At 35.7% G+C, this 24,105-nt stretch overlaps 1 protein-coding gene and 1 long non-coding RNA gene across 2 annotated transcripts; both read left to right on the top strand.

Moving 5' to 3' along the window:
- The first annotated feature begins 6,801 nt into the window (after positions 1-6,801).
- On the top strand, positions 6,802-8,151 carry LOC122198084 (uncharacterized). The gene is made up of 2 exons (XR_006191922.1): positions 6,802-7,665; positions 7,762-8,151. It is a non-coding gene; the product is annotated as an uncharacterized LOC122198084 (long non-coding RNA).
- A 2,148-nt stretch (positions 8,152-10,299) lies between these two features.
- LOC111887209 (NADH-cytochrome b5 reductase-like protein) lies at positions 10,300-13,030 on the top strand. Its single transcript, XM_023883367.3, has 12 exons — positions 10,300-10,581; positions 11,091-11,133; positions 11,306-11,381; positions 11,484-11,543; positions 11,633-11,683; positions 11,767-11,821; positions 11,907-11,977; positions 12,069-12,120; positions 12,201-12,278; positions 12,350-12,439; positions 12,513-12,626; positions 12,710-13,030. The coding sequence occupies exons 1-12, from the start codon at positions 10,414-10,416 to the stop codon at positions 12,833-12,835; spliced, it is 984 nt and encodes a 327-aa protein (XP_023739135.1). The 5' UTR covers positions 10,300-10,413; the 3' UTR covers positions 12,836-13,030.
- The last annotated feature ends 11,075 nt before the right edge of the window (positions 13,031-24,105 follow it).

Here is a 24,105-nt window from a genome sequence, read left to right as displayed (position 1 = left end):
TGTGAAGATGTAACATCCCGTTTGAATGGAGTAATTAAATAATAAATCAGGAATCCAGGGAAGTAATTATTATGATTATTTTGTACTAGTATAGCCCAAGATCGAATAATAATTAGTGGGTTGTTGGTTTCGAGGAGCCAAATGACAAGATTTGAATCTCCGAGGATTAAAGTATAATTTCTGAATTTATTTAGCAAAGGATTTTAGTAGTCATGGACTATTTGGTATCATCTGGATTTAAATTGAAAAGAATTTGTAGAGGGAGGGGTTGTTTGGTAAATTCGGACCTAATTGTGAAGATTTTCAGAAGCCAGGGTATGATTGGTAACTTTGTGTTCTTATTGTGAAAAGATTTTAAAAGGCAGGGACTAAAGGAGTAAGTTTTGGGACTTAAACGAAAAGGCTTTCTTGGAGGGGGACTAAATGTGTAATATATGTATATATGCTGGAGGATGGATACGGGTGAACCCGTCACCCTATTTGGCCTTCATATAAATTCTTCCTAACCCTCATGCAGCCTAACCCTAACCCTAATATCATGTATCGGCCACCACTATCCCTCCAACCTCCCTCCAGTCGTCACCCTTCCCTCACCCACCTCTGGCGTCGCTTCCGTAGCACTCCAGTGAACCACCGAACGACTGCTGCCGCCGCCGACGAAGCTGGAAGCCGCATTGTTGAGGACCGCCACTGTTTCATCCATCACCGACGAACTTGAGGATGCAAACCATGACAACCCATTGTCACCATCGAAGACGCTGAGTCGCCGCCATTGCTGAGCATCCGTCGACGAAGCTTGCTGCTGCTGCCTTCTCTTCTCCTTCTTCATTTGTCAACGATGAAGAGTCTCACGGTGAGACTGAAAACAACTGATTAATAATTGTGAGTTTTTACTATAAAAGTTTAATTAATTTTGTAATCGTTGTTCCCATAGGTTATAAACTAGTATGTATATATAGTAACAAATACACAAAATCAAAAGATGTATCGAGAAAAAAATGATGATTCATAAGATTTCTCCACTTAAGCCACGTGTTAAAGATTGGTTTAGTCATTTATTTGGAAATAGTTGAGAAGATTTGTCGCTTTTGAAACAAAGAGAACGAGTGTAGGGTTTTTTTATGTTATGAACGACGGTGACAAAAGTGTGAATCGTGATTTTGATTTCTATCGATAAGAGAAAGGGGACGGGGAATCTTATTCAGGTCTAGTATTTAGAATCGAATAAGCTCTTATTTGGGTAACCCGAGAACCAAATAAGCATAATATATATACCTGAAACCCGAATCGAATGGCTTATTCGGGCCTAATTTGGTTCGGTTCGGTTCGGATTTCGATTTGTTTCGGTTTTCCGGGACAAATTCTCATCCCTACTTCAAAGATGATTTATCAACATATAGGATGGTCATAGTAAATAACTAAGCCAATCTCTAACACTTAGCTTAAGTGGAGAAACCTTATGGATCATCATTTTTTCTTAATACATCTTTTGATTTTGTGTATTTATTACAATATATACATACTAGTTTATAACCCGTGGGAACCACAATTATAAAAAATAATTAAACTTTTATAGTAAAAACTCACAATTAATAATCAATTGTTTTAAATAAACTATTAATAAAGATATTTTTTAGTTATATAAAATTATAATCGTTGATTTAAATAAATACGTGAAATTATATCAACTTATAATTTGTATTAGTTTTATTTTAATTTTTATTATAATGTTATTAATTTAATGTAATTAGAGTAGGATATTTAAAATTTGAAATTAGAAATGAAAATCAATAGGTTGATAAGTGACATGTTAATTAGGAGGTCTAATAGGGTGACACATGACAAATAGAGGATAAACCTATTATTTTATTAGAATAGGGAGATAATGCAAATAATAGAATAACAATGTACTTTTATACAACGTAAAACATTCAAATGCTAATATAACACAATAACATATTGAAAGAATAACATTTACATATTAGATTAACATAATGAGAATTAATTTTTTTACTTGAGTTTCTTGATTTGGAGCCTAATTTTCCATTACCAAACAAAGTAGGAATTCGTGAATCTTTAGAGACAATAGGAAGGGTCAATTTTTGAAAGTCTGAAACAAGAGGAAGGATCGATAGAAGTGATTTCGAGTTTGGAAATAGTTGAGATGATTGGTCGATTCTGAAACGACGAGAACGAGCGTAGGGTTTTATTTCTGTTATGAACGACAAAGACAAAAGTGTGAATCTTGATTTTGATTTATGTTGATAAGAGAAAGGGGATGAGTAATCTTATTCGAATCGAGTATTTAGAATCGAATAAGCTCTTATTTGGGTAACCTGAACCGAATAACCCGAGAACTGAATAAGCATACTATAGATCCTCGAAACCCGAATCGAATTGCTTATCCGGGCCTAATTTGCTTCGGTTCGGTTCAGGTTTCGGTTTGGTTCAGTTTTCTGGACCAAATTTGCATCCATACTTCAAAGATGATTTATCAACATATAGGATGGTCAATGTAAATGACTAAGCCAATCTTTAACATGTGGCTTAAGCGGAGAAATCTTATGGATCATTATTTTTTTCTTAATACATCTTTTGATTTTGTGTATTTATTACAATATATACATACTAGTTTATAACATGTGGGAACCACAATTACTAAACTTTTATAGTAAAAACTCACAATTATTAATCAAATCTTTTAAATAAACTATAAATTAAGAGATATTTTTTAGTTATATAAAATTATAATCATTGATTTAAATAAATACATGAAACTATATTAACTTATAATTTGTATTAATTTTATTTTAATTTTAATTTTAATGTTATTAATTTAATGTAATTAGAATGGGATATTTAAAATTTGAAATTTGAAATGGAAATCAATAGGTTGACAAACGACATGCCATTAATTATGAGGTTTAATAGGGCGACATATGACAAATAAAGAATAAACCTATTCTTTTATTAAGAATTAGGATAGGGAGATATAGATTTTGATAAGGGATAATGACTTAAAAGGGTAATATATTTTTCGATTTGTAAACATTTGGTCACTGAGTTTTTTTTTTTCGTCCACATTTACTCCTTCAACTTGTTAAACCGTACACATTCAATCCTTATGACCGGTTACTCTAGGTTAGCCGGGAAAATGACTTAATAGGGTAATATATTTCTCATTTTGTACACATTTAGTCCTTAATATTTTTGTACACATTTAGTCCTTAATATTTTTTGGTTTTAAAATAAGTCATTTTTGTTTTTGTACACATTCAATACTTATAAATGCTTTCTTTAGGTTTTTCTCATGACATCTTACGTGAGACAATTATTGATAAAGTGTGTGGGGCTGTGGATGTTTATGTGTAATGTCTCGTTTTCACAACAAAAAATTTTCATTTTTAAATAAGGCAAAACTCTCTAATTATAAATCCATTATTAAGAAAAAAGTTTATTCCAAAATACATTTATCGAAAATCCGAATAATATAAGAAATATGAAATCCTCAATATTATTGATGAGTGTGTACAGTCATGCATTCTCCTTCCCATGACCAACGATAGAACCTGCAAACATAAACAACTGGGTAAACACAAAGTTTAGTAAGTTTCCCCCAAAATACACGATACAACAAACGTATTATCATGCATAACGGACCCACATTCATCAGATTGGAATACCTTGGCTTAATCAGTCATCGGACTGGAACGCCAACATACAACATGTCCAATCAGTCATTAGGCCAGAATACCTAGGGTTTGTTGGCATGTCGCCTTAACCCAACCGCTATTCTCGAGTCTCCATGCCTATAACGTATAGCCGACCCACACCGGGTATCTTGGCCTACAACATATATCAGGATCACCTCAACCTATCCCACCACCATATGGTTATCCCACATAAGATGTCGTGAGAAAAACCTTAAGAAATCATCCATAAGTACTAAATTAATACAAAAACAAAAATGACTTATTTTGCAACAAAAAAAAATATTAAGGACTAAATGTGTACAAAGTGAGAAATATATTACCCTATTAAGTCATTTTTACCGGCTAACCTGGGGTATCCGGTCATAAGGACTAAATGTGTACAGTTTAACAAGTTGAAGGGGGTACATGTGGACGAAAAAAAACTCAGTGACTAAATGTGTACAAATCGAAAAATATATTACCCTTTTAAGTCATTATCTCTTTTGATAAAACAAGATTTTAGTAAGAGGCTGCCAAATTGAATTATATCTCTAGAAATGCAACAACAATTAAAATTTCAATGTGATTTTGTGTATATGTAGATGGTACGATCACATTTACAACAATGGATTGTAGATAAACTATTTAGTAACAAGTAATGTTAAAATAAAAAATATAAATTACCAAAATTAAGGTGTTCATATAATACATTGTTGTAAAAAAATTGTTGTTTGAAAGTAAATAAACATGGTAAAAACTTACTTCTATTCCATTTTTAATACAACCAAACAAGAAAAATAATTCTCAAAAAGTATTTATCTAGTGCACTTTTTGTTCTATCAAGCAGTGAAATCAATTCTTTTTCCCCAACTTAATTCTATTTTTCTATATTTCCATTTTCCGCTACAATTCTATTTTCCTGTTCCAAACACCCCCTCTTAGTCTTTTCCCAACCGCGAGCTTCAAGCCTTTGAGTGAAACCAAATGTAACCAACTTTGAAGCCTCTTCTATCCACTTGCTGGATCCAAACCCAAGTCCAAGACTTGGAGTGAAATCAAATAGAACCAACTTTGAAGTCTTTTTTGTCCACTTGAATGCTACTCTCAAAATAAATACATTGCATTTTGATTTTCACAACAATCAAATCCCTATCCACTTTGTCACACATTCGGCCGGCTTAATTAGAAAATGTGTGTTGCTGATATATGTGGTAAATCTTAACAATAAATTTTAACCCTTCGTCTCTAGTCTTCATTCCATCAACAGCAATCAAGCCCCTCAAAACTTTCCTTAATTCACGACCCATCATCAAAAACACATCGTCCAATAACTTCAGCCCATTAGCAGCATTAGATAAACCCAACCCAACTTCAAAAGCTTTATTCCTATGGTGACCTTCCAAATCCATCCAACATAAAACCAAAATCTTTCATTACTAAGATAGTCTTAATTTTGCCACAAAAGTTCAAACCAACAATAAACCCATTTTTTTTGTCCAAAAACAATTAGATACAAAATAAACCACATATCATTTATTCTCATTGTAACCCTTCAACCCTCTAAAATCCTTCCATCTCTCGTTGGGTTATTAGGATTCATGTTGGTAAAGGTCAAAATGATGGAGACTATAGAGGTATGTTAGTTGATGGACCATTAGAGTTTCTTTATCTTTATTTATTTTATTATTTTATGTAATATATGTATGTTGATGGGTAATTAGCATTTTCACTTTGAATGTAGTTCTTTTGTATATTTGTTGCTCATTTATTTATTTTCGGTTTCTAAGTGTTGTTTTCCTTTTCTAGTTCATCATCAAAATAATTTTGGGGAAATAAATTATAATCGAACTTGTTAATTCTTTTGGTGTATCAAAAGTGATAATATGCTTTGTAACTTTGAATTTCAATGTATTTTGTAATGTGTGTGGAGTTTTTATTAGATATGTTAGATCTTTTGTTTTTTGAAGTTGTTCTTATTAGTATTAAAAAAATAGTAAAAAAAAAAATTCTCACGGATCAATTTAACAACCTTACCAAACATCATTGAATATTTAGGCATATGAATCATTCATGCGAGCACTAATCATTCAGGTGTCGTTTGTTTTATCGAAGCGAAAATGCATGAAGTCTGCAAACCACTTCTGCAACCCTCTGTAGCAGAAGACGGCTATAACATGTAATAAAAAGTTTGTTTGTTTTTTTACCTCTACAAGTTGCTGCAATAAGTTAAAGTAATGTTTGAAGATGTTTGACACAGAGTGTTAAGTGTTGCGCACGCAACACACGTGCAACAGTTTTTAAGTCATGAGTCTTTTGAAAAACAAATAGTTGTGAAGAGCTAAGTGTTGCACGACGCACCAATAAATTGTCATAAGTGGTTTTTTAAGAAAAAAACAGCACCTCAGTTTCTACTAGGGATGAGCAAAAATCGAACCGAAAAATCGAAAAAAACCAACATAAGCGAAATCGAAAAACCGAAACCAAAGCAATAACCGACGATTTATGTTTGAATTTTACAAAAATCGAAAAAATAACGGTTTGGTTCGGTTTTGACGTATAAAACCGTCCATAAAAACCAAACCGACCCACATATATATTATTTATTTTGTTTTAAACTTTTAGTTTTAGACTTTAACTTTTATCCATTTATTACTTTATGTTTATTTTCAACAAACTGTTAACGGTGTTAAACTTTGATCTTTTGAAATCTTTTGTTTTTAGAATACTAGAATTCGTACTCTTTATTTTAGTATATTTAAAGTAGATACAATATTATTTATTGCAACGCACTTTCACTGGTTTGAACACAAAAACTAAATTTAAAAAAAAAAAAAAAAGGAGCTATAAACCCACGGTTTAAAACCTAAATCCCGTAAACCCAACCCGGAAAACCGAAAAAACGAACATATATGAGTTTAAAAACCAGAAAACCGAATTTCTATGGGTTGGTTTGGTTTTAACAAAAAACCGGTCCAAACCGACTCATGTTCATCCTTAGTTTCTACCGATCAACCATTAACCATTTTTTATTGTTTATTCCTTTGTTAATTAAATGAGGTTTTAGCACTGTAGCACAATAAAGTTTGAAGAATTTATACATTTAGTCACTCATGTATTTTTTGTGCACAATAGACCATTAAAGTTAAATTTTACATATCGATTACACCATTATTTAACCTGATACAGGTAGAACCGGTTAATTTTATGATGTGGCACTATAAATTAAATTTCTTTATATCTTTTAAGTCCACGTAAATTTGGTATTAGTCAAACAACAAACATTGACTAAGTCCTTTTGCATTCAATACCCTTTAGCTTTTGTTCTTCCAATTCAAGAGTTAGGCTTCACCTAAATGGGAACCACCGCCTTCGCCTACTGCCTGGAATTGAACATCAACTATGGTTATGCCTGAATCGAATCAAACCACAAGTCTAGATCACTAAACTACCTTTCCCCACCGCCTTCTCATGTTAAACAACTTTCATCTTCTCCAAGAACTCCGGCTCACCTGAAAACTCAAAGTAATCGCACTCTGATTCAATACATGCAGCGTTTATGAGCTCACTGTAAAGGTGACAAAAGCCAACGCAATCGACGACGAGCTCAGCTTGGAAGCCATCAGATAAAGAGAGGGTAGATCAGATGTATCAACAGCGAGTAAGGAGACAGTGGGGTGAGATGTGGATGCCTATTTTAGGGTTGGGGAGAGTTTAGAAGTGAATCGACCGGATAGAGCGAAGGTTTTGGAAGCCACAATTACAAAGCACTGTTAATCATGGGTTGCTCTGTGTATTTGCTTGTGTATCTGCGGGTAGAGTAGGATCAGGAGTTTACGTGTGATTTCTAATTGTATTTTGGTTTGTATCGATTTTTTTTGCATTTACAGATTTTAAGCTCTACCCAACAGTGTCTTCTTGGTCAGATAAAAGAGACAATAGACCCACTAGTATCCGAAGGCAGAGATGAGTACAGGTCCGTCTTATTAGATAATGTTTTTCTCAATTTGCTCAACAACAAGATGGTCTAGGTAAATTAAATTTAAAAAAAAAAAACGATAATTGGGTGTAGGAGTAGTTATGAATGATGGTTTAATTAACAAGAAGTCAGATGGATTCGGAGAAGGCGGCTAAGTTAAGAATGCATATACAGTCTTCCCATCTTCTTTTATGGCTTTTATAGTAAAGAGGTTTCACGTCGATGGGAGGCGGTGAGTAACGATGGCGCGACTTTTGCCATGGAACGGTGGTAGAATACAGTTGAGGGAAAAAGAGATATGCTTGAGGTTTCTACGTTGAGAGAGAGAGAGAGAGAGAGAGAGAATGGAAAAAAAAGTGGTAGGTAAAGTTTGGATTTTTTATTTTGTAAAAAATAGTAAAAAGCCACATGGACTAAGTGTGACCGGTGAAACCAGAATTATCTTGGATGTTTCCTTATTTAACAGGTCAATTGATACTTTAAGGATCTATTATGCATAAAAAATTAATGAGTGACTAAATGTGTAAATTCGTCAAATTTTGTTGTGCTATACACCCCGTTCCCGAGTTGAACTTAACGAGAGAAAGGAAAGGAAATGGGTGGAAATGAGAAGAAAATGAAAAAAAATTGGTGTTCCCGAATTTCATTAAAGGAAGGAAGTGGAGAGAAATGGAAGTATCACTTTCCCTCTTATCTTTCCTTCCGATTTGGGAGGATTTGGAAGGAAATAAAAAAATGATTAATTTTGATAAACTTGGGAACGAGGCGATAGTGTCAAAAACTCATTAAATGACATAAAACATTATTGTTGTTTTTTTCTCATACCGAACTTATAGTTTTTTTTTTTTTTTTTTTTTTTTTTTTTTTTTTTTTTTTTGAGTTTTAGGATAGACAAAATTGCAAGTTTGGTCCCTGTGGTATGTCAAAAATTGGATGTTTGGTCCAAAAAGTTTTGGGGTTGCACCAGTGGTCCAAAAGGTTTGATTTGTTATGGAATTGGTCCAAAAGCTTAACATCCGTTTGTGCCCTCCGTTCGTGTGAGGGTATTTTTGTCAATTCACACATCTACTTCAAACTCTTTGTTATTAAAACATTCGTTATCAAAACCTCCGAAATCAAATAACCAAACCTTCGCCTTTTGACACCAACGATTCCTTCACTCTTAATCGACTGCCAAAATCATCATTCTTCCCTTCGAAACATTGAAATCAAATCCCAACACAGTCGACTTCAACTACACAGACTTCGCTTTCTATACATGGATTTCAACTTTGCTTCAAACCTTCAATTCTCAATCGACTTCCCAAACCTTCTTTATCTATTAAGCCCTAAAACTCAGCCTTCAATTTCAATAATTCCACCCAATCTTTGAAATATGATCAACCTAACACATCCTTCCCAAAATCGACATTAATTACAATCGATTTCAACTATTGACTGTAAAGCCATTCACACTTCGTTCTCAATCTATTAGCCATTTTATCAAAGTCTTCGTTAACAGTTCTTCAATCTAACTAACCATCGATTCGTTAGTCTCATGTCGTACCCAACTATCGATCATCGATACTCCAATAAACCTATTTCGTTTTCAATCATCCACCAACGACATCAAAATCACAATTATTGATTCCAACATCTAATCCCAGCCAAATCGATCAACATACCAACATCGACCAAAATTAACACGTCGATATTGATATAATCAGTAAACAAACCATCGATTGATTCCAAAATCGTCATCAAACTTCAAACATCAGCCTTCTCTATTAACATACCCAAGCATCCGTCGATACTCAACTTTCGAATTCAACTGATTATTAGCCTTCAAAATCAAATTTCTAAATCATATGAAAAACTCGTATGAAGTTATTCATCCATTAAACATTGAGCATTAGAGACCGAGAATACACATCAAAATCGAACATCAAACTCAAATTAAGATAGTGTCGATTCAAGCCAATCAAACTCGAAATCGACTTAAAACAATTTTGGTTCTTTAATCAAACTCAAAATTTCAACGAACACAAATGTTGACTTTCATTTTGACTTTACAATTGAATCAATTACCGGCAACTTTATCATAATCGATTTTATGTTTGTACAAACCAAATAAAATCGATTCACAAGACGAATTCTACAAGCATCGATTGCCTTCTTCTTGACTATCTTCGGTTCATTCCCGTTCCAATATCCTCTTCCTCCAAATCGATTATGCCTTCTTCCCTTCGTGTTCTGTATTCGTTTCCTTTGCATTCCCCTTGACAATCAATCAAACGACGAACAAAAAAAAATCCCTTGACCCCTTCTAATCGGGTTCCTATTTTGACCAGTCAAAAGTCAAAGTGGAATCAAACTTGAATTTAATTTATTCAAAAGTTACCCTTATTTGACAAATACTTTACAAGATCAATCTTTTTGGACAGAAATACCCTCACACAAACAGACAGCACAAACGTCTGTTAAGCCTTTGGACCAATTTCACAACAAATCAAACCTTTTTGACCACCAGTGCAACCCCAAAACTTTTTGGACTATACATCCAATTTTTGACATACCACAGGGACCAAACTTGCAATTTTGTCTTTAGGATATATTCCATACAATGGAGGATGGTATAGTGGATCTATGAAACTTACAGTGTACCGCATTGCAGAGGATCATTCTAACATTCTTCCCAATACCCTGAAAGTCGGAGTGCAACGTTAACCAAAACCCTCAAAATCTCAGTCCTCTCTTCGATTCAAGATGTCGACATTCTTCAGGAGATTAAGCAAAGCAACGCCGATCGCATTTTCACATGCTTTCCGAGGGCAATCGCAATCAAATTCAACGCATTTCCGATTTCCAGTTGGAGCAATCGCTGCCGTCTCTGGTGGAATCTCGTATTTCTACTACTTTTCTGAGCCAAATTTGGTAGTTTTCTCCATCTTTTTGTACTTCCAGTTTAAATACAACACAAAACGTTTTATATCTGTCTATGTCGTTGTGTGGAGAATGTGATATGTACATTCGGCAAGCTGCAGCGTTAGTATCTGAAAATTTGGTTTTCAGCATTTTATGTGAGTTGAGACGTTAAGATTTTTTGTTTATTAGGTTTTTGTTCCTACTAGTTCGTGACTACTGATTATTTGATTGTTTGCTTAGATCTTCAATTTGGTAGTTTTCTTCATCTGTCTTGTACTTCTGATTTAAATACAATAGGAAACTGAATGATAAGTACTTCTGATTTGTGCATTTGATAAGCTGAATCATTAGAATCTGAAATTGTGATTTTCAGCATTTTGTTTGATTTGAGATAACAGGATTCTGTTAATCGGGGTTGTGTGTTTGCTAGTTAGGAGTTGATTATTTGATTGTTTGCTTGGGTCATCCAATATAACGATCACTGATGAATTATATGTTTTTTTTTTTTCCATTAACAGGCCCATCTAGATCAAATCAATGAAGAAACAGGTCCTAAAACTGGTAGGTTTCTTGTTTCAGCTTTTCTCTCACCTTGTCATGATATTTCCTTTCTGAAACAATTCATGATATTCAAACCATGAAATTAATCAAGAAATGTTTACTTTGGGTCAACACAGATAAGTTTCTTTCCAATACACCTTGAAAGTAATAATGATGGTTTTGTGTATTTCAGCTCTTCATCCTGACAAATGGATAAAGTTTAAACTGCAAGAGAAAGCTAAAGTCAGCCACAATACACAGCTATACAGGTTATCTTCAATTCTTCATAATCCCAATTCTTTATTTTCTTTTATCAATATATTCTTGGAAGTAGATTTGTGGAGTAAACTTTTTATCCACATTAATTTCAGGTTTTCTTTTGATCCAAATCTCCATTTGGGACTCGATGTTGCATCATGCCTTATTACAAGGCAAGTTTATGACTACCCTTATGGAATCAAATTTTTAATTTTAGCTATATGCCACCTCATTCATATAATCTTTTTTTTTTTTTTAATAGGGCTCCATTAGGAGAAGATGCTGAAGGAAAAACAAAATATGTTGTTCGCCCGTAAGTTAATATGTTGTATTTAGAGATAGTTTTTACTTTTTATGCATGCTTAGTTATCAATTTTCATGAATGTTTATTTCCAGATACACCCCCATATCAGATCCTGATTCTAAAGGTTACTTTGATTTGATGATTAAGGTATGAAAAACTAAATTTTTGATTCTTGAAAAAACTAAAATATTTTGATACTTATTTATTATTTTACAATTTTTTTTTTCTTCAGATTTATCCTGAAGGGAAAATGAGCCAGTACTTTTCAAAACTAAATCCGGGTGATGTGGTTGAAGTCAAAGGGTGGGTAATCAAGCATTAGTCGGTTAAATTACTATTATACCCTCGGTGAATTTTGTATGTACTTATGACTAACAAAATGTATCTCTTTCAGTCCCATTGAGAAGATCAGATACACTCCCAATATGAAGAAACACATTGGCATGGTGAGTTAAGGAAAGTTAAAGAAACAATATTCTTTTTTTATTTATTTATTTTATTTTTCTCTAATTCGTATTTCTTACAGATTGCAGGTGGATCAGGAATCACTCCAATGCTTCAGGTTATTGAAGCCATTCTTAAGAATCCTGATGATAACACCAAAGTAAGGTTTTTATTTATTTATTTTTTATCGTGTATATTTGATAAATGTATTAAAAAAAAAACAATTTTCAGGTTTCGTTGATTTATGCGAATGTATCACCAGATGACATTCTGCTAAAAAAGAAACTTGACATGCTTGCTTCCAGCCACCCTAATTTGAAGGTAAATTAATATAACACAATTTATGATTTATTATTATTTTGAGATATAAAATAAAATGTTTTTGAAAATGTAGGTATTTTATACTGTTGATAATCCATCAAAGTATTGGGTTGGAGGCACAGGTTACATATCAAAAGACATGGCCTCAAAAGGCTTACCTTCTCCAAGTGATGACACACTTATACTTGTAACAAACATCTTTCTCTTTTTAACTGATTCCAATTCCAATTCCAATTCCTTTGACTGATTCCATTCCGTTGTTATACTTAGGTGTGTGGGCCACCTGGAATGATGGAACATGTATCTGGTGGCAAAGCCAAAGATTGGTCACAAGGTGAGGTGAGTGGAGTACTCAAAGAACTTGGATACACAGAAGGAATGGTTTACAAGTTTTAAAAACATTGGTGAGTTAAATTATAGTTTTTTTTTTTTTTTTTTTATTACGAATAAATTAGCTGTTTTTTGTGTGGAAATGATTCCCTTTATGTTAGATTGGGAATTATTGGATAATAGCAAAACAAAGTTGCAACAACAATGAAATGGACTAAATAACTTGTTATTTATATACATTACTTAGAAATATACTTTCAACAGTTTTTGTTTAAAAGAATATGTTCTTATAATCAAAGATAATCAGAATATTGCTAATATTGTTTGGTAAAAATTAGCTGATAAATGTAAAATGACATAAAAGAGATGTTAAAGAATGATTTAGTATTATAAATCATGTTATGGAATATTATCACAAACTTTTCAAATTTCATGGTGACTATTATTAACTAAATCTAGATATGATTTTTGTCTAGTTCCTTTGTATATATGTAATCATTGTGTTGTTGGGCAATATTCAAAATCATATTATCGACTAATTCCTTTGAATATTAGAATATAATTATGAAGGATAAATATAGTCATAATCATCTTAAGTTTTCTGACTAAAGTTTGGTATTTTGTTTGATATTTTCGACCTATTCTTAAACACTTCAAACCAAGGTTAAATGTGACATCAAACATATCTAATAAAATTATTTAATTGTTAGTAAAAGTATGTATGATATCTACAACATTTTTTTTGAATCTTAATATTTGTAAGGGATTATTGATACATTTGAAAGGGTGCTGATTCTTCCACAGAAGAATTTGATTAATCCACTTAAAATAAGAGTCTATTGACACTTATACCCTTCTTTTGATATCTAGTGGATTTTAATTTGTTTCTGCGGCTGCTTCTTTCTTCATAACTCATAAGCGTATAATACCAAAATAATATATTAACACTTTATTTCTCCCATCTTTTTTTTATTCTATACTCATCTTTTATAATCTAAGCTTTTATTTATTATTTTTTTTTGTTGTTGTCTCTTTCTTCATATGCGATTATACCCAAATTAGTATATTGACATTTAAGATTCTTCATCCTTTTTTTTTTTTTTTTTTTTTTAATCATCTTTTATTGTCTACACCGCCATTTTCCCTTTTCATTTTTTTACAACAAACCCGGAAAAAAATTCGGAAAATTTCGAGATGCCCCTTCAAATATTTTCAGTGGTTTAATATTTTTTTGGAAAATTTCATTTTATGTTACGGTGATTCTTCGGAAAAAAATTTGGGCTACCCAAAAATTTTGTTTTATGTTTTGTGCTAACCATTTATTTTGATCCTGACTCTGTCCTGTACATTACATATGAGTACTTTGAATATTTGATATGTGTTAGTTTGAATTTTTTTTATTGCACAACATTTTATTGTGATTTAAAATTACTTAAGTTCGAACTAAAACAATTTTAAATCACAATAAAATATTGTTCAATAAAAAATTCAAACTAACATATGTCAAATATTTAAAGTACGTACTCATATGTAATGTACAGTGATGAACACATGATCAAAATAAATGAATAACATAAAACATAAAACGAAATTTTAGGGTAGCCCAAATTTTTTTCCCTGTGTATCACCGCAACAAAAAACGAAATTTTCCAAAAAAATAAATTAAACTACTAAAAGAGTTTTAAGGGGCATCTCGAAATTTTCCGAAACTTTTTTTCAGGTTCATTTTAAAAAAAGGAAAAGGAAAAATGACGGTGTAAATAATAAAAGATGATCATAGAATTAAAAAAAAAGATGGAGGATTTAAAATGTCAATATATTAATTTGAGTATAATCCGCTTACGAAGAAAGAAGCAGCACCAAAATAAAAAATTAAGAGTTTAAACAATAAAACATGAGTATACAATAAAAAAAGATTGGGATATAAAGTGTCAATATATTATTTTTGTATAATAGGCTTATGAGTTATGAAGAACCAAGTATCTGCCAAAACAAATTAAAATTCACTCAATATCAAAATAGGGGTATAATTGTTTTTAGACTCTTAATTTAAGTGGATTAATCAAATTCTTACGTGGAAAAATCAGCGCCCCATTTGAAAGTGTGTTTTTCGTTGATTTGGTTCTCATATCACTTATTTATCTTACAATGTTTCAATTAGGGATTATTTGAGATAAACTAATACAACATATGCTAAATTTAACTACAACCTTCCTTTTGAAAAAATATAGAAATATTTAATAAATAGACTAATAGAGTATTTAATTGTGCATATGTAGATTTATTAAATGTTATATTTAAAAGAATTTTAAGAAGTTTTATTAATCTGTTTAAACCTAGTTTGATTAAATTTTTAGAAAACAACTTATAACTTGTTTTTCAAACATGACAATCTAAAAAACCTAAAATAAATAAATAAGCTGAGCGTCAAATTAGCCTTATTATCTCTCAAGGGTAATTGAATGTAAATCACTTTTAGGAAATTATTTTAAATTACATTGCATCAGAGACTTCTATCTTCTATCTTCTCTCTCATATCCTTTCCTAAATTCAAGATTTCTCTATCTCCTTGACCTTAGATCTAGATGATTATGACCCATGAGATTTGGTGTTCTCTGTCACCTTGATGGTTCCTCAAAACCTAAGCGTGTTAATGATCCTAAGTGGCATCATCACTCAAAGTTATGGATTTATTGTACCATTTTGAAACAACTCCTTCATATTATCTTAAACATATGTTAGTCTACAACTCATGTTTGGGATAACCTCAGTAATATGTTTAGTGATGATCTCATGATTACCAGATATTGTGTATGAAAACTACGGATGATTGATTTGCCAACTTTGATGTTGCGGCAAGTGAAATGGTCATAGTGACGTGTATGACAAATGGTCTTCTATTTTGACAACATTGTCGTCATAATATGTCACAAAGATCTGCTTCTCTTGTTTCTCTAAGCACGATCAATGTCGCTTCTTGAAGAGTAATATCTCTTTTGGTCTTGTCATCATGTTTTTTCATTGACTTTAAGTTGGTGCTCTCTCTCAATCTAACCCTTCATCTTATAATTCTAACCAACAAAATAATAATTCCAATAACTGGCAAACTCACAACAATGATCGTAACAACAATCCCCCTCTAGGGGATGACAATCATGTCCTTCCATAGTGAATCCTTAGTTGCGGCTCACCTACGACCGGAGTGCAATAACACCACCGTGTAGACCAAGCCCATACCCTAATCAGTTATATGGGTCTACTTTGGCAAGACCGTCAAGGTTATCATGATCTAATCTAACACCAATAGTATGGGCTACTCCCTATGCCAGCCAACATCAAATTTCGGTCAATGTTATCTCCTCAAAGACTTCTTGACTTTGTGTTTTGAGAACCCTACGTTCTCTTAGTTTCCTTCAACATGATGTGATCAAGTCATAACCCTTCCTCAAGCTTTTTAGTCCCTACCGACTACCGTTCAGGAATTCGATGCTAAGTGGTACATGGACACGGAGCGACCTCTCATCTGTATCCACATTATGATATTCTTAATACCAGATAGCGTTGTTGTTGTTGTTGTTTTTTTTTTTTTATTTATTTATCAATTATACTACTTCATATGTCATGGTTGGTAATGTATCGTTAATCCTATTTATTTATGTTCATGACTCCCCGCCTAACCTATATGGACCGCTTCATCTTTACAATATTCTTGTCACACCAACATTACTAAAAACAACTTTGTTTGTCAATTTCCAAAATAATAATAATAATAATAATAATAATAATAATAATAATAATAAATGTACTATCGAATTTAGTTTTTCTTTTTAATGATTTTTAGACTTGCAAAACCCTCCTCCGATGTGATTGCTGTTAGGATCTATATCCAACTTACCAAATCTTCGCAAGTTTCTCTCGTGTATGCTAATCAACTTGCATGGCATTAGCGTTTTAGTCAAATCCTCACGATCACAATTTACATTTTCTAATTTCTAGTGGTTATCTTTCTTGTAATAAACTCAAAAATACTACTATATTTGTCGTGTTCTAAATTGGAAAAGTGTTTTGGGTTTCTACTTTCTATGTTCTATTTATACTTGAAGTGTTAATGCATCATTTGATATCATTTGGTGACATGCATTAAATAGCATGTCTTATTTCCATAATTATCGTTCACATTTTTATGGGTTTATCCGCTCATTAACAAATCAGATTTTTTTTCATCCAAATCTTCATTTCCGCTCATATGTTCACAAACACTAACAGTTCAATTTTTATATTAAAACCTTTAATGTGATGATGGGGTAATTCGATGTAAGCTCTTTCAAGACCTATTTGACAAAAATGGCATTCAATTTCAATTTTCATGTCCCCATACCTCCACCACCAAAATGGAAAATCACCCAATTAATGATATTTTTGCACTATCTTATTTCGCACATGCCCTCATAATATTGATTGAGGCTCTTTATATATCTCCATACCTACTCAACATCCTACCCTCCATGTCCATTCAAACTACCATACATTTTACTTGTCTCATTAATTTTAAGCATCGATACTCTCATTTACATGTATTTAGGTGCCTATGTTACCCACACTTAACCATACCTTGCGAATTAGCTCCTTGCTCTACTTAGGGGTGCAAACGAGCCGAGTTGAGCCCGAGCCTGGTCAGGCTCGGCTCGGACTCGTTTAAGTTATGCGAGACTCGAGCTCGAGCTCGGCTCGATTCGAGCTTCTTGTACTGAGCTCGGCTCGAGCTCGTAAATAATTATACAAGCTCGATTTAGGCTCGGGCTCGGCTCGTTTTTTGTCTGACGCGCCTAAATAAGCTTAAGCTCGGCTCGAGCTCGTTAAGAAGCTCGTTTACTAATACTCTAAATCCCAAATCCCGAAATATGTTTTTATTTTAATATAAAAAAATAATAATAAATTATTTTATATAAAGGCTCGTTTAGGCTTGCGAGCCTAATCGAGCTTAGTGACATAGGCTCGAGCTCGAGCTCGTTTAATAAACGAGCTTAATATTAAGCTCGAGCTCGGCTCGGGCTCGTTTAAAATCGGTTTCGAGTCGAGCTTTTATCGATCCGATCCCGAGTAATTTGACTCGTTTGCACCCCTAGCTCTACTTGTGTTGTTGCCCATATATGTTAGTTTCAAAATCTTCTTTGGGAGCTTCTTTCTTTGATTTTTAAAGCCACCATTATATATATTGTGTCCACATAAGTGCTATTTATCTCTCTTAGAATATGGTCCAACATTAGCGAACAAAAACAATATTGAGATTGATATTTACCTTGTTCATGGTTCATCATTGTATCAATATATCGAAATCTTCACAAAAAGCCTTCCCTCTAGACTTTATCCCACCTTCAAAATGCAGTGGAATATTCATGTATTTGTTGATGTATTGTATTTGCTAATACTCGTGTTGTATTTATTCTTGTGTGTAATAGAATGTAAATTACCTTTTAGGCAAGTATTCCAAACTATATTTTGAATATATGTTTATAAAACAGAAATAATCGACTTAATTTATAATAGACGATATGTTGATTTGGTCCATGTTATATGCCAATTTGTTTTCCGAATTAGATTCACAAAGATTATTTCTTAAGTTTGGTCAATATTGTAATGTTGCATAATAATTTGGTTTGGAATCAATACATATAACTTTTTAAAGGTTTTATAATATAATCATTCTATTCTTATACCAAACCCATAAAAAACAAAAAACAGTATATTAGTAGGACTAGTATTCTATTGTATTATATTGTATTATTTTAGGGACATGATATTTCCACTTTTTAAGTTGATTCTTCCACTTAATTTAAAATTGTTTTGACATTTTTATCCTTGTTTAAAACTATGAATTTAGACGTTTCCCCCCTTATTTATCCTTTACAAAAATTAATTTGTTACATATTTATAAAGGGCAGTGAAGAAACGCATTATTCATGTCTGGTTGGTGAATGAGTCGGTGTTTGAAGACCGCGAGACTAAGAACTATGCAAATAGTAGCCGGTTTGACAACCAAACTAAAAGTCTCATCACAATCAATTATTGGTTATTGAATGCAGACGTTTGCTACAGGACAAGCCTTGTAGCGAGAAAGAGTCTCATCGGCATTAAATTTCTGTTTGAATAACCACATCAATCTGACAATGTGAAACATCCCAAAAATACGGTCCAAAATTTTCGTTTTTAAATCATTCATAATAAAACCATAAGTCATCCATCATCATAAAGAAAACCATAAATCATGTATCTCAGAACATTGTGTCAAATACTATATCAAAATCATATGAGAAAATATCACAGTCTAAACATCCCAGGCTGAAACTGTGGTGTGTGTCATGCAATCATCCCAAGCCCTTCCCCTTGTTAGTGGAAGTACCTGAAACCAAAACTGAAAACCATAAGCACGAAGCTTAGTGAGTCTCCCCAAACTACAACATACCATACACATAATATATAACATATCTTAGGCCCCGCCCCTGCTACATCGAGTCTAGCTCGTCATCGGCTTTCCCGACATCGAACCCCGCCCAGCATCGGGCCCCGCCTGGCATCGAACCCTATTCCGCATAGGACCCCGCCCGACATCAAGCCCCGCTCGGCATCGAGTAGATCTCGGCATACATAATAACATATCAACTAACATATAACATATCACATATACTAACATGAAAACCTTCCTCGGGTCCCACCCGACATCGGACCGAGATCCGGAAACATACTATCATATCCTACTAACAAGACATTCCTCAAGCTTACCCCGACATCGGACCGAAATCCGAAAGCATACTAACATTCCTCGGGAACCGCCCCGACATCGGACCGGAGTCCGGAAACATGCTATCCTACATGCTAACTAGACATTCCTCGTGCTTGCCCCGACATCAGACTAAGTCCAGTACTCCTAACACATAACAAATATATGCAAGAATCACAAAGACATCAAGCATACAAGCATTCCTCGGCACCACCCCGACATCGGATCGAGATCCGGAAAAACATATAAATCTACATCGGGCCACGCCCGACATCGGACCGTAATCTGAAACTACTACTAGCTTAAACAGGCCGACATTGGTGCCTTAGACCCGTTCCTACAAGAGAAAACTCACCTCGCAAAAATGTCTGCAAAAACTCGCGGTAAGGAATATCTGATAATTGCTTCAACGACTCCCGACAATTAAAATCACAAAAATACTTAGTCAAAATTTGATAATCCTTCTCAGGGTAAAATGCCCATTTTACCCGTGGTCGAAGTCAACATCCTGGTCAGAGTCAAAGTCCAAGTCAACTCCCAGTTAACCCCAACACGTCGAGTCATCTCCCAACTCGGTGAGTTCATGAACAACTGTAGCACCTGGTTCCTGGTACGTAAAATTTGTCTTAGTGTTTTTCATTTTTAGCCTTGGACTCGGCGAGTTGTAGGTCTGACTCGCCGAGTAGAGACGGGATCCGGAACACGTTTAAGTTGGCGACTCGGCGAGTCCCCGCTGTCTGATGAAACCCTAAATTTCAAGGGTTTGCACCCTATTTAAACCCTCTTATCCGCCCCCAAGCTCGCCCCCTTCACCCTCAGAGCTCTATACTTCGTTCAAGCCTTGTTCCTTGTGAGTTTGAAGCATTTTGGTGTGTTTTCTTGAAGATTTGGAGAGGGAAGGAGAGTAGATCAAGAAGAAGAGGAGGAAGCCAGGCATCTTTGAGCTATCTCAGTGTTTTCCTTGAGGTATAACTCGATTTCCCTCTGTTTTCATGCTTATAGTCCCTTTTAGCTCCATGAAGGTCCTTCTTGAGTTTTTCCCCAAGCTTGATTGTGCCTTATGGTTTGTAATAAGTTGTTAGCCTCTAGATCTAGGTGTGACTGAGCTCCAGGAGCTTAGATCTACTACCTTTATGGAGCCATATTGCATGAAAGCCCTAGATCTACTCTTTTGGTGCATTTTGAGCCCTAAAACCTTCATTGGTGAATATTTACACGTAAAGTTGGAAACTTTACGTGTTATTCATGCCCTAGAAACCCAGATCTATAAATAGCATGAGCTGGATTCAAGCAGAATCGCGTGTATAGTATTTGCATGTGACCGACTCGACGAGTCGTTCATATGACTCGACGAGTCGAGTCGCGAGTCCCCAAGTTTTCCCCCTTTTTGTGCTTGCGGGGTGGAGTGGCGAGTCGTGGGATAGGACTCAGCGGGTCGGAAGCTAGTCTCACTCGTGAAGTAACTCGGCGAGTCAATGCCATGACTCGGCGAGTTCAAGGCAATCTTCTTGCCTCAAGAACAACTCGGCGAGTTGTTCATACAACTCGGCGAGTCACAGCTTAGAGTGTTCTTCGGATGAAGATGAACTCGGCGAGTTGTTCATACAACTCGGCAAGTAGGATGAAGGATTATTGGCCTTGGGTATAGAAGGAAAACTCGTCGAGTCAACGCCTAACTCGAGGAGTAGAGACAGACTTACGGTCAGACTAAGGGTCAGGGACTCGGCGAGTTGGCAAGCCAACTCGGCGAGTCAGGTCAATTGGCAGTTGACTTGGACTTTGACTCTTGGTTGACTAGGGGTAAATGGTCATTTTACCCTAGGGTCGGTTAGCAGTATTTGACTGAGTGTTTCGTGGGATTTATAGCCAGAGGATTCCCGGGGTAGCAACATCAGCAGACAGTCAGTTCCCGCGCAGATCAGCAGCTACTTTGAGGTGAGTTACCTTCCAGTAGCGGTGGGTCTACGGCCACAATGCCGGCCCACCGGTAGGAGTTGTATGATAGATGATTGTCTCTGTGATACTCATCTAAGGTTGCTACTATCTGTAACATGTTTATGTGTTAGTATGATATGATTATGTGCTATGTGTTATATGGTAGTAGTAGGGGTGAAATAGTCCCCAGTGTCCGGTCGTAAGGACCGAAGGGGTAGGTCGGGCACCCAGATATGCCTGGCATATCCGGTCGTAAGGACCGAAGGGGTAGGTCGGGCACCCAGATATGCCCGGCAGTATCCGGTCGTAAGGACCGAAGGGGAGACCAGCACCCAGATATGCTAGTCAGTATCCGGTCGAGAGGACCGAAGGGGTAGGTCGAGCACCCATATATGCCCGACAGTATATGTTTGTTATGTGATTACTTGGTATGTGGTACAGTGGGGGAACTCACTAAGCTTCGTGCTTACAGTTTTCAGTTTTGGTTTCAGGTACCTCTTCTTCGAAGGGGAAGGAGCTGGCGCGGTAGCGGTACATCACACACATGCTTTATATTCCGCTTTATGATATCACCTGGGGATTTGTACTCTGACACTTCTATGTTTTATAAAAATGTTCAGACATGCAATATCTTTTGTGAAATGATATGGTCGTTGAACGTTTTATTCCTAATGTTTTGCTAAGCACATGTTTTAAAAAAAATGAAATTTTTTGGCTCGTATTTTTGGGACGTTACAAGTTGGTATCAGAGCCCTGGTTTGAGGGAATCGGACACACCTTCAGGGGTGTTTGAACTCAAATCGAGGGATTAAAAGATTATGGAAAAAGAAAATGTTTTCTAAAAGGCTAAGTAAAGGGTTTTAAGAAAGAACAAAGTGTGTGATGTGCGCGACCGGCCGAGCTCAAATAAGTATTCCCCAAAGTACCCATACAAGCTTATGTTATGTTTATCAGTTTCAGTAGAACAACATGCTAGAATAGGACTAAGGATCTAGGAGTGATGCCTTATGTGCCTGCTTTATGTGCTTCAGTGTATAAAAAGTTGCATGCTAGAACTGAGTAGACAGCAGTAGGATAGCCTGTTTAGGTTATGCCTGATAGTACGAGTTTAGCATTGTATGCTAGTTCAGTTTTTCTCTACGAGGATAAAGTTGCTTGAGATTGTTTCCTTTTTGTCCAAATGCTGTTTGCTTTGTGCTATGTGGGAATTGAGTGATGGGAGTTAGTTGTTTGGTGAATACGTTAAGGTCACATGTGATTAGGGTTGAATAATCTCAGAGTGTTGAATTTGACCCTATTGCGTAGCTCTTGTTTGAGTCCTAACCGTTGTAGGGATGAGTCCCTTACTCGAAGGATTATCCTTGCCTCGTCACATGTGATTGTATTAAGGTAATAGATAATTGGCATCACCAAGAGACCTTCAGCAGCTGAGGACTGGGCTAGGTGGAGTCAGAGGTTTCCAAGGGTAAGCCTAGGATAAGAGTAGCAGAGATCAGCAGTAGTGAAAGGGGCCTGGTGGAGTCAAGGCAGTCCTTAGAGAAGGTACGGATAGATGTGGAAGGTAGTATGGGCCCGTACTACTGAAAGCAGAGGATCCGTACCCGAATCGAGGAAGGCCAAGATAAGACCAAGGAACTTGTAGTAGGTGTGATCCCTCCAGAGGTATCAGTATCGCTAACAGTTGTTATTTCTTTTGTATTTCAGAATGGTGGTACTACACTCGAGGCCAGCAGTTGGCAGTACAGGAGAGGGATCGGGTTCGGGATCAGGTTCCGAGCCAGTAGATGAGGGGCTACGCGAGTTCATCGCGTCAGAGATCACCAGAGGCATCCTTGAGTCGACCCCCATTATCTTCGGGTCGATCAAGGAAGGGATATTGGAGTTGATGGAGGATCGCCTCCGGGCACTCAGGAGCGACATGGCATCTGGCCAGTCGGGATCTCGCACGCTATCCTTCAAGGACTTTCAGGGCAGTGGTGCGCCGGATTTTCACGGGGCGAAGGACCCCATAGCTGCCAGACGATGGATTGCAGACATTGAGTCTGCATAGATGATTAGCTTCTGCCCTGAGGGGTCGAAGGTGAGGTTCGCAGCAGGGTGTTTACGAGATCGAGCTAGGGATTGGTGGGAGTCCGTGGGGGACTCGTTGGGAGCCTCGGCTGTCGAGGCTATGACTTGGTCGGACTTCATGACCAGGTTCAGGGCAGAGTTCGCGCCGGCTGTCGAGCTTCAGCAGCTGGCCAGGGAGTTCTTGGATATGAGGCAGACGACGGAGACTGTGGCGGAGATCACCGCCAAGTTCCGGGAGAGGGCGTTGCTGGTGCCCAAGTACGCGGGTGACGAGGATATGAGGAGGACCCGCTACCATGATATGCTCCGAGCTGATATTCGGGAGCATGTCAGTTTTTCAGCTTGCCCCACTTTGGACTCTATGATTGCCAGGGCAAGGGAGAGGGAGATAGATCTAAAGCACATCCGGAAGAGGAAAGCGGAGGAGGGGCATGTTATGGGGGCTTCAGGAAAGAAGCCCAAGGGATTGGATGCGGGGCTGAAAGGCCAACAGGGGCGGGGTTGCTGTAAGAAATGCGGCAGGGCGCACGAGGGAGCGTGCAAGATGGGATCG

The sequence above is a fragment of the Lactuca sativa genome, chromosome 5 (genome assembly GCF_002870075.4).
Source record: "Lactuca sativa cultivar Salinas chromosome 5, Lsat_Salinas_v11, whole genome shotgun sequence".
NCBI classification, from domain to species: domain Eukaryota; kingdom Viridiplantae; phylum Streptophyta; class Magnoliopsida; order Asterales; family Asteraceae; genus Lactuca; species Lactuca sativa.
This window is presented reverse-complemented; position numbering and strand designations above follow the sequence as displayed.

Bases quoted from the DNA above. Each gene is read 5' to 3' on its own strand.
- LOC111887209 (XM_023883367.3), top strand. From the start codon at position 10,414: ATGTCGACATTCTTCAGGAGATTAAGCAAAGCAACGCCGATCGCATTT. The intron at 11,382-11,483 runs GTTATCTTCAAT...CATTAATTTCAG, and splicing joins CACAATACACAGCTATACAG to GTTTTCTTTTGATCCAAATC. The intron at 12,121-12,200 runs GTGAGTTAAGGA...TATTTCTTACAG, and splicing joins TGAAGAAACACATTGGCATG to ATTGCAGGTGGATCAGGAAT.